Raw genomic sequence first — 12,006 nt, 5'->3', positions numbered from 1 at the left:
GTGCTCCATGCCCCAGTATAACAGACAGGAGAGAGAGAGAGGGGGCACATTTGCCTCTCATTAATCTGAATGGCTAAAAGGTTATTGATTTCCATCGCCGTGGTGACTTTGCAAACAAATCACTTCCCGAACACGACCCAGAATAGAGGCATCTCTCGGCTAATAGAAAACCTAATGGGAAAATAATTCAAAACATAACACCCGGCTGGTTTGTGTAGTCTCTTTTTATCTGACATTAGTTTAAAAGATGATGACATTAGTTTCTATCATACTGACATTAGTTTCTATCATACTGACATTAGTTTATAAGATGCTGACATTAGTTTATATGATGCTGACATTAGTTTATATGATGCTGACATTAGTTTATAAGATGCTGACATTAGTTTATAAGATGCTGACATTAGTTTATACGATACTGACATTAGTTTATAAGATGCTGACATTAGTTTATAAGATGCTAACATTAGTTTATATGATGCTGACATTAGTTTATAAGATGCTGACATTAGTTTATACAATACTGACATTAGTTTATAAGATGCTGACATTAGTTTATAAGATGCTGACATTAGTTTATACGATAATGACATTAGTTTATAAGATGCTGACATTAGTTTATAAGATGCTGACATTAGTTTATAAGATGCTGACATTAGTTTATAAGATGCTGACATTAGTTTCTATCATACTGACATTAGTTTATAAGATGCTGACATTAGTTTATACGATGCTGACATTAGTTTATAAGATGCTGACATTAGTTTATAAGATGTTGACATTAGTTTATATGATGTTGACATTAGTTTATAAGATGCTGACATTAGTTTATAAGATGCTGACATTAGTTTATAAGATGCTGACATTAGTTTATAAGATGCTGACATTAGTTTATACGATGCTGACATTAGTTTATACGATACTGACATTAGTTTATACGATGCTGACATTAGTTTATACGATGCTGACATTAGTTTATACGATGCTGACATTAGTTTATACGATGCTGACATTAGTTTATACGATACTGACATTAGTTTATAAGATGCTGACATTAGTTTATAAGATGCTGACATTAGTTTATAAGATGCTGACATTAGTTTATACGATAATGACATTAGTTTATAAGATGCTGACATTAGTTTATAAGATGCTGACATTAGTTTATAAGATGCTGACATTAGTTTATAAGATGCTGACATTAGTTTCTATCATACTGACATTAGTTTATAAGATGCTGACATTAGTTTATAAGATGCTGACATTAGTTTATACGATACTGACATTAGTTTATACGATACTGACATTAGTTTATAAGATGCTGACATTAGTTTATAAGATGCTGACATTAGTTTATAAGATGCTGACATTAGTTTATATGACGCTGACATTAGTTTATAAGATGCTGACATTAGTTTATAAGATGCTGACATTAGTTTATAAGATGCTGACATTAGTTTATAAGATGCTGACATTAGTTTATAAGATGCTGACATTAGTTTATACGATACTGACATTAGTTTATAAGATGCTGACATTAGTTTATAAGATGCTGACATTAGTTTATAAGATGCTGACATTAGTTTATAAGATGCTGACATTAGTTTATAAGATGCTGACATTAGTTTATACGATACTGACATTAGTTTATAAGATGCTGACATTAGTTTATAAGATGCTGACATTAGTTTATAAGATGCTGACATTAGTTTCTATCATACTGACATTAGTTTCTATGATACTGACATTAGTTTCTAGCATACTGACATTAGTTTCTATCATACTGACATTAGTTTCTATGATACTGACATTAGTTTCTATGATACTGACATTAGTTTCTAGCATACTGACATTAGTTTATATGATGCTGACATTAGTTTATAAGATGCTGACATTAGTTTCTATCATACTGACATTAGTTTCTAGCATACTGACATTAGTTTCTATGATACTGACATTAGTTTCTATGATACTGACATTAGTTTATAAGATGCTGACATTAGTTTCTATCATACTGACATTAGTTTATAAGATGCTGACATTAGTTTATAAGATGCTGACATTAGTTTATAAGATGCTGACATTAGTTTATAAGATGCTGACATTAGTTTATAAGATGCTGGCATTAGTTTATAAGATGCTGACAGTAGTTTATAAGATGCTGACATTAGTTTATAAGATGCTGACATTAGTTTATAAGATGCTGACATTAGTTTATAAGATGCTGACATTAGTTTATACGATACTGACATTAGTTTATACGATACTGACATTAGTTTATAAGATGCTGACATTAGTTTATAAGATGCTGACATTAGTTTATAAGATGCTGACATTAGTTTATAAGATGCTGACATTAGTTTCTATCATACTGACATTAGTTTATAAGATGCTGACATTAGTTTATAAGATGCTGACATTAGTTTATACGATGCTGACATTAGTTTATAAGATGCTGACATTAGTTTATAAGATGCTGACATTAGTTTATAAGATGCTGACATTAGTTTCTATCATACTGACATTAGTTTCTATGATACTGACATTAGTTTCTAGCATACTGACATTAGTTTCTATCATACTGACATTAGTTTCTATGATACTGACATTAGTTTCTATGATACTGACATTAGTTTCTAGCATACTGACATTAGTTTATATGATGCTGACATTAGTTTATAAGATGCTGACATTAGTTTATATGATGCTGACATTAGTTTATACAATAATGACATTAGTTTATAAGATGCTGACATTAGTTTATAAGATGCTGACATTAGTTTATACAATACTGACATTAGTTTATAAGATGCTGACATTAGTTTATAAGATGCTGACATTAGTTTATAAGATGCTGACATTAGTTTATACGATAATGACATTAGTTTATAAGATGCTGACATTAGTTTATAAGATGCTGACATTAGTTTATAAGATGCTGACATTAGTTTCTATCATACTGACATTAGTTTATAAGATGCTGACATTAGTTTATAAGATGCTGACATTAGTTTATAAGATGCTGACATTAGTTTATAAGATGCTGACATTAGTTTATAAGATGCTGGCATTAGTTTATAAGATGCTGACAGTAGTTTATAAGATGCTGACATTAGTTTATAAGATGCTGACATTAGTTTATAAGATGCTGACATTAGTTTATAAGATGCTGACATTAGTTTATACGATACTGACATTAGTTTATACGATACTGACATTAGTTTATAAGATGCTGACATTAGTTTATAAGATGCTGACATTAGTTTATAAGATGCTGACATTAGTTTATAAGATGCTGACATTAGTTTATAAGATGCTGACATTAGTTTCTATCATACTGACATTAGTTTATAAGATGCTGACATTAGTTTATAAGATGCTGACATTAGTTTATACGATGCTGACATTAGTTTATAAGATGCTGACATTAGTTTATAAGATGCTGACATTAGTTTATAAGATGCTGACATTAGTTTCTATCATACTGACATTAGTTTCTATGATACTGACATTAGTTTCTAGCATACTGACATTAGTTTCTATCATACTGACATTAGTTTCTATGATACTGACATTAGTTTCTATGATACTGACATTAGTTTCTAGCATACTGACATTAGTTTATATGATGCTGACATTAGTTTATAAGATGCTGACATTAGTTTATATCATACTGACATTAGTTTCTAGCATACTGACATTAGTTTCCATGATACTGACATTAGTTTCTATGATACTGACATTAGTTTCTAGCATACTGACATTAGTTTATATGATGCTGACATTAGTTTATATGATGCTGACATTAGTTTATATGATGCTGACATTAGTTTATAAGATGATGACATTAGTTTATAAGATGATGACATTAGTTTATAAGATGCTGACATTAGTTTATAAGATGCTGACATTAGTTTATAAGATGCTGACATTAGTTTCTATCATACTGACATTAGTTTCTATGATACTGACATTAGTTTCTAGCATACTGACATTAGTTTCTATCATACTGACATTAGTTTCTATGATACTGACATTAGTTTCTATGATACTGACATTAGTTTCTAGCATACTGACATTAGTTTATATGATGCTGACATTAGTTTATAAGATGCTGACATTAGTTTCTATCATACTGACATTAGTTTCTAGCATACTGACATTCGTTTCTATGATACTGACATTAGTTTCTATGATACTGACATTAGTTTCTAGCATACTGACATTAGTTTATATGATGCTGACATTAGTTTATAAGATGCTGACATTAGTTTATATGATGCTGACATTAGTTTATAAGATGCTGACATTAGTTTATAAGATGCTGACATTAGTTTATAAGATGCTGACATTAGTTTATGATGCTGACATTAGTTTATGATGCTGACATTAGTTTATAAGATGCTGACATCAGTTTATAAGATGCTGACATCAGTTTATAAGATGCTGACATCAGTTTATAAGATGCTGACATCAGTTTATTCGGGGTCTTAGCTGATTTCTTTTATTGGTTTCTGTTGTCATGGAGCTTTGCTCTGTTGGAGAACAATACATTCTCAGCAGGGCCAAGGCCAGAGGATAATGCTAGGTTTAGGTTTAATTTTTTTGCAGCAAAGATAATAAATGATAAACAACAATACAGATAAAAAAAGTTAAAAAAAGGTGTACAGGTGTGGTTGGAAGCCCAAGGGCTTACATGAAAACCACACCACAAAAAACAATATACAGTACTAGTCAAAAGTTTGGACACATCTAATCATTCCAGGGTTTTTCTTTATTTTTACTATTTTCTACATTGTAGAATAATAGTGAAGACATTAAAACCATGAAATATCACATATGAAATCATGTAGTAACCAAAAAAGTGTTAAACAAATCAAAATATATTTTATATTTGAGATTCCTAAAAGTTGCCACCCTTTGCCTTGACGACAGCTTTGCATTCTCTCAACCAGCTTCATGAGGTAGTCACCTGAAAGGCATTTAAATGAAAAGGTGTGCCTTGTTAAAATTTAATTTGAGGAATTTCTTTCCTTCTTAATGCGTTTGAATCAATCAGTTGTGTTGTGACAAGTTGGGGGTGGTATACAGAAGATAGCCCTATCCTGAGTGGCGCAGCGGGATAAGGCACTGCATCTCAGTGTTAGAGGCGTCACTACCGGCCGTGATTGGGAGTCCCATAGGGCGGCGCACAATTGGCCCAGCGTCATCCGGGTTTGGTCGGTGTAGGCAGTCATTGTAAATAAGAATTTGTTCTTAACTGACTTGCCTATTTAAATAAAGGTTCAATTTAAAACATAGATAAATAAGGAAAATTGTCTGAAAGACTAATATTAACACCATATTATGGTAAGAACAGCTCAAATAAACAAAGAGAAACGACAGTCCATCATTACTTTTAAGACATGATGGTCAGTCAATCTGGAAAATTTCAAGAACTTTGAACATTTCTTTAAGTGCAGTTGCAAAAACCATCACGCGCTATGATGAAACTGGCTCTCATGAGGACCGCCATAGGAAAAGAAGACCCAGAGTTACCTCTGCTGCAGAGGATAAGTTCATTAGAGTTACCAGCCTCAGAAATTGCAGCCCAAATAAATTCTTCACAGAGTTCAAGTAACAGACACATCTCAACATCAACTGCGTGTATCAGGCCTTCATGGTCGAATTTCTGCAAAGAAACCATTACTAAAGGACACCAATAAGAAGAAGAGACTTGCTTGGGCCAAGGAACACGAGCAATGGATATTAGACCGGTGGAAATCTGTCCTTGAGTCCAAATTTGAGATCCCATCTGGTTTGCGCTTAGTGGGACTATCATTTGTTTTTCAACAGGACACTGACCCAATACACCTCCAGGCTGTGTAAGGGCTATTTGACTAAGAAGGAGAGTGATGGAGTGCTGCATCAGATGACCTGGCCTCCACAATCACCCGAACTCAACCCAATTGAGATGGTTTGGGATGAGTTGGACCGCAGAGGGAAGGAAAAGCAGGCAACAAGTGCTCAGCATATGTGGGAACTCCTTCAAGACTGTTGGAAAAGCATTCCAGGTGAAGCTGGTTGAGAGAATGCCAAGAGTGTGCAAAGCTGTCGTCAAGGCAAAGGGTGGCTACTTTGAAGAATCTCAAATATAAAATATATTTTGATTTGTTTAACACTTTTTGGTTACTACATGATTCCATTTATGTTAGTTCATAGTTTTGATATCTTCACTATTATTCTAAAATGTAGAAAATATAAAAAATAAAGAAAAACTGTTGATTGAGTAGGTTTGTCCAAACATTTGACTGGTACTGTGTAAGTAGAAAAATAAAAAAGGGATGTTAAAACATAACAAAACCTACTAATTATAAATGTACAAATGAACTGATCAGCAATCACCCACCCCCCAAAAAACAAACAATACATCTTTGTTTAAATAGTCTGGTTCTTCAGGCTGACCCCCAGTTTCGCTTGAAGTTATTGAAGGAGGGTGAGGTTTTTGCAATGTGAAGATAAGGATTCCAGAGTATGGTACCTCTGCATCTGATAGATAATTGACTATGTGAGGTGCGGCAGTGGGGAGGGTGAAGGTTATCGCAGTGTTTTGTGTTATATAGATGGGTTTCAGAAATAACCTGGCAGACTCCATTGAAGGATTTAGGTAAACTGTCTGGGAGGTATCAGTATTTGTCGATGAAAATGCACAGTTGGCGTACATTGATGTCGTAAATAGACAAGATATTGAGTTTCTTAAACAAAGGTGCAAATGGAACCAGATAATTAGAGGTGGCGGCATATGTAGGTAGGAGGCATATGTAATGGCCCAGACAATATTACAGCAAATGAGATATGGGTAAATTAAGCTATAGTAAAGAGTTAGGAAGCAAGCCTCATAAACCAAACCACTAATCTTTCTGATGATACCAACAGATTTAATCAATTTGCTGCAGACAAATTTAATATGATCTTTCCAGGATAACTTTTCATCAATTAGAACATCAATTAGGAATCTAGTGGATGTGACTTGTTCCATTTCATTCCCACCAGTTTGTTTATCTGGAACCATTCTGAAACCTAGGCTTAAGGATCAGTGTATAGGTCCAGGGTCTAAGCCTGAGTGCAGGGTGTCAGGCCCCAGAGGTAGAGGTTATGCTGTCAGCCAAACGGCGAGAGGCCTAGACAGTGATGGAGTACTTCCAGTATGTGTGCTTTGGCAGCTTAACAACGGATGACTGATAGTGGCCACTGCGCCACACACACACACACACACACACACACACACACACACACACACACACACACACACACACACACACACACACACACACACACACACACACACACACACACACACACACACACACACACACACACACACACACACACACACACACAGTTCTCCTGCTCCTGTCCTTCTCCCTATAATTCATATTCCTTCCTGAGAAGTCACTGTCCTGCTCAGCAGCATTTCATTGTTCGCACAGCATCATGGCTGGTCTGCCTGGCTATTATTGGCACATCATATTATTCAGGGAGCAGCTAGCTAGGTGTTGGCACAGCCCAGCCAGGCTAAAGAGCAACCCAGGGAGACGATGAGCAGCACTAGCACAGACCTGGGATCAGAGATAATGACCAGGACTCTCCCCTGCTGGGAGGGAGAATCAGTACCTCAGAACAATACATTAGTTCTGAGCAACTTGAATCAATTTGTCTTGATGCTTAATTGATTGTGAAAAACGAACTGCATTGGAAGTATAGGAAGACTTCTGTCTAGGCCATTGTAATCCCAAAACAATGTTGAGTAGAAGGCTTGTTTTGAATGTTTACAGGGCAATTTTCAGAGGTAGTGTAGGAGCTCTAGGGGCTTCCGGATTTAGTGTAGAGCCAGGTTAATAACATGCAGGTAATAGACCACTATGTTCATTAGTGATTACCATTGCTAAGCAGGACATACACAGCACCTCAGCTGCTACTGTAACTGGCCTATATTTTCTTAGAATTCCAGCTGAATTTGTAATTTGAAAGGACACAGGAAGAAGGATGGGGTGGTGGGGGAGTCACCATTTTTCTCCAGGCTAAATCTTCCCTGGGCAGAAGTACTGCTGACTAAAGCTCTTCCTCAATCTTTCTTTCTCTCACTCTCTCTTTCTCTCTCTCATCTATGTAGCCTCCTTCCTCCTTCTCTTTATTCAGCTGCACTAGTATGGAAGGGAACGACAGGGGAAAGCAAATACCTGGTGTGTGCACACCATATCGCTTTCACCGCTTTATGTATTCAGATTAGTGCAGATGAAGATAAAAGAAAGGAGATTAGGAGAGGAAACCGTTTTAGAATATTGAGATGCACCCAGCCTAAATCTCCCACTGCACCTCTGAGAATGGATCCTAAATCCTCCACTGGTCTGCGGTCTTTGGTTTCTGCTATGCCTGAGAGAGCCAGAGACACAGAGAGAGAAGGCTCATCCATGGCTATAAGTCCTCTCTGGAACAATGGCTGGAGCTTAGACTCAGCTGTCCCTGTCATGCACCCCATTCTACAGTACCAGCCATTCCACTGACTGATTGGAAGGTTTGATACTTAAGGGTTTGCTGGAGAGAAGTGGTGACATTGTTCAAGAGTTATGTCTGGTTGGTTGGCATGTCATCTTAAACAGGAGAGCTTATTGCACTCTGTCATAGTACGATTCAGTTCAAGATTGTAGAGTACATGAAGTCTGATCAGTTCACAGTCGGACAGCCTATGCCAGTCAGTGCTAGATCATCACAGAGGACAAATCTAGGTAGTGCCTTTCCAAATGTTTTCCAGCATCTCCGTCTCTTGCTCTGTGATTGGAGAGGCATCACATGCTGTGTCTGAGTGAGGGAGAGGATCTCTGGCTGTTTTTTATTGTCTGTTTTGACAGCAGAGAGAGAGTGTGTAAGTAGGTCAGGGAACAAGAGAGGATTAACTGGGTACTCATGGGAGTCACTCCGAGACACTGCAGCTGGAACCCAGACAATAACACCAACGGATCCATATCGGCTCAAAATGCCCACGACCTTAGGTTACTCTGGGGTTAGAATGACTTGGGTAATGTTGCCAAGATGTCTCCCCTTCCCACCTTTGATGTTACCCAAGACTACAGTCTCTCGCACGCCTTGAACCTTCAAGCATCGGAGTTGTTTACATGTGTAATATGCTGTTCCTGCTTCTGCTGCTGTTTGGTGTGTTGTTTGGTACTAAGCCTGCAGTAGACTTCTGCTGCTGTTTGGTGTGTTGTTTGGTACTAAGCCTGCAGTAGACTTCTGCTGCTGTTTGGTGTGTTGTTTGGTACTAAGCCTGCAGTAGACTTCTGCTGCTGTTTGGTGTGTTGTTTGGTACTAAGCCTTCGGTAGATTGTTCTGGTTAAAAGCATTCAGGTTGGTAGTAAATTCCATTTCATTCAGTACATTTAAGAGATTAACTGAAATTCTCATTCAATGATTGAAAAGTGGCAGTTATTTTCTATTAGTATTTTTCCAATTCCAATTCCAATCCTAGAATTTAATTGGGATTTCAATTCACCTCCGGAATAGACTTAAACCGAAGGAGGTCTGATAAAATAACTGAAATGTAAAATGTAATATTGTTTAATTAACTGCTTACATCATTTGGAATAAGGAGCTCCTGCGATGAGTTTGAGTCCATTCCTAATGAGAGAGAGAATACATGACTTAACAAACCCTTTCATACAGTCATTCATATATTCATCTTTTACATTTGGTTGCAGGTCAAGCAAACCAGCATGATACATGAGAAATATTTTCAGTGGTATAACGGCTAGATTTAGCTAAGCAGCTCATTTCCATTTGAATAGACTTCTATTTAACACGCCAGGGTGTCTTATTTCTCCAGGCTCTATGATACTGTGGTGGAACACATCATTTCTTATAATAGTTCCCCTTTTCACTGCCAGATATGGAGAGCCATTTATGAGAGAAAACTGTTGGGAGCTTCTTCACATTTTCACTCCCACAAGCACATAATCAGCTGGGCTAATGACATGGATCCATTCCCTCTCACTACTGGAGAAAGAGATACTAGATCTTAACAGGAGACGTTCTATCTCTGCTCATCCTTCCCTGACAAACTGTTGATGTGACTGATATTTGGCAGCTGATAGGAAAACATGACTAATAGAATGAAAGACGATTACAGTAAATATCAAGCCAAAATCTAGCTCTTGTGTAGTTAGTGTAACAGGTTGGCTTTGAGTAAGATCAGCATTCAAGAGAAGGCATTAGTTCTAGTCTGGATGTATACTGTCCAATGCCTAAGTCTCCTACAGCTTTAACTATTGCTACTCACACCTACAACAACTTGCACCTGTTATCCTTGTGAATATCCATATAGTTAAACATATTTGACTGCCATGTGGGCTAAATAAAGGACAGTAAACTCATACCGGGTAGAATGGTTGTAGCCTGCTGGCTCATGGTACTCTGCTGCATGTTCTGCTGCATGTTCTGCTGCATGTTCTGCTGCATGTTCTGCTGCATGTTCTGCTGCATGGATAGCTGATGTAGCTTGGCCAACTAGGACACAAAGGGAGAAAGAACATATCAAATGACAGTGGGATTGTAAGATTACTCGTAACAGTTCAATAGCAGTTTGGATACTTTGCGGTATAATAAATAAATGAAAGTATATTTATACTGCTAATGGTAACTACAGTATATATAACCCCACTTACCTCTGTATGAGGAATGCCATATTGGTTTTGTACAGTGTAGGCCTGGAAGAGATCACTCTACATTAGGCAAATGACAGTAATAAAACAGTGTTATGCCAATAACCACTTAGCAGACAGTGTATATAAGTGCATCACTGATATATCATATTTATACAGTTTACTATATCAACAATTGGTAAGTACACTACATATATAAAAATGTGGACACCCCTTCAAATTAGTGGATTTGGCTATTTCAGCCATACCCGTTGCTGACAGGTGTATAAAATCGAGCACACAGCCATGCAATTTCCATAGACAAACATTGGCAGTAGAATGGCCTTAGGGAAAAGCTCAGTGACTTTCAACGTGGCACCGTCATAGGATACCACCTTTCCAACAAGAGAGTTCATCAAATTTCTGCCCTGCTAGAGTTGCCCCAGTCAACTCTAAGTATTGTTATTGTGAAGTGGAAACATCTAGGAGCAACAACAGCTCAGCTGTGAAGTGGTAGGCCACTCTTACAGAACCGGACCGCCGAGTGCTGAAGCATGTAGCACGTAAAAATCGTCTGTCTTTGGTTTAAATACTCACTACCAAGTTCCAAACTACCTCTGGAAGCAACGTCAGCACAATAACTGTTTGTCGGGAGCTTCATATAAGGGGTTTCCATGGCCGAGCAGCCGCACACAAGCCTAAGATCACCAATCACAATGCCAAGCATCGGCTGGAGTGATGTAAAGCTCTGTAACGTGCCTCCTGCAGTAACTCCACTCTCTGTTACCTCAACTCACTCGCAATCTCTTTTCCTTTCTTCTCCCTGTCCTCGCTCTCTCATCCCCCTTCCCTGACTTCCCCTCCATTCTCTCTTCTCCCTCTCCTCATTCTTCCCCTCCTCTCTCTCTTCCCCTCCTCTCTCTCTTCCCCTCCTCTCTCTCTTCCCCTCCTCCCAGCCCTCAGTGCTACCCTCCTGCTCTCTCATTAGTCAGGGTGGTGTCCATGTATCCCCAAGGTCAGGCCAGACAGCACTTAGCTAAACTAAATTCTGACCGCCGGCAGCAGTCTGACTTGTATTACCACTCCATGGCCATAATCTGGAGGTGAGGTTGTATACGCACCAAAACCACACAATAAACTGGAAGAACAGAAAACATGGTCAGACCATGGCTAATACTGTCATATTTTGATCACTAGGAGAGACACCGCAGAATCAATAATCAGAATTGACAGAAGGGACCAGATCTAACCACTGGAAAACCGCGGGGAGGCTCCCAGAGCCATTCTGAAATAAATGATTACAATAGCTAGCTAAGGTGTGAATCACCACAGG

The 12,006-nt window shown here is 37.5% G+C and overlaps 1 protein-coding gene across 5 annotated transcripts in view; it reads right to left on the bottom strand.

Annotated features, from left to right (window-relative positions):
- Positions 1-12,006, bottom strand: part of LOC106566672 (poly(rC)-binding protein 4) — a 68,214-nt gene that overhangs the window by 6,051 nt on the left and 50,157 nt on the right. For 4 of the 5 annotated variants that reach the window (XM_014134929.3, XM_014134932.3, XM_014134927.3 and 1 more), the window contains 3 exons: positions 10,698-10,754; positions 10,410-10,539; positions 9,611-9,654 (listed from right to left, as the gene is read on the bottom strand). In XM_014134929.3, coding sequence (XP_013990404.3) covers positions 9,611-9,654; positions 10,410-10,539; positions 10,698-10,754 — 231 coding nt within the window. The remainder of the gene's footprint in view (positions 1-9,610; positions 9,655-10,409; positions 10,540-10,697; positions 10,755-12,006) is intronic. The other variant, XM_082959887.1, reaches the window with a different exon arrangement.

The sequence above is a fragment of the Salmo salar genome, chromosome 13 (genome assembly GCF_965601325.2).
Source record: "Salmo salar chromosome 13, fSalSal1, whole genome shotgun sequence".
Classification (NCBI taxonomy): domain Eukaryota; kingdom Metazoa; phylum Chordata; class Actinopteri; order Salmoniformes; family Salmonidae; genus Salmo; species Salmo salar.
The sequence above is the reverse complement of the archived record's forward strand: the minus strand, read 5'-3'. Positions and strand labels throughout refer to the sequence as shown.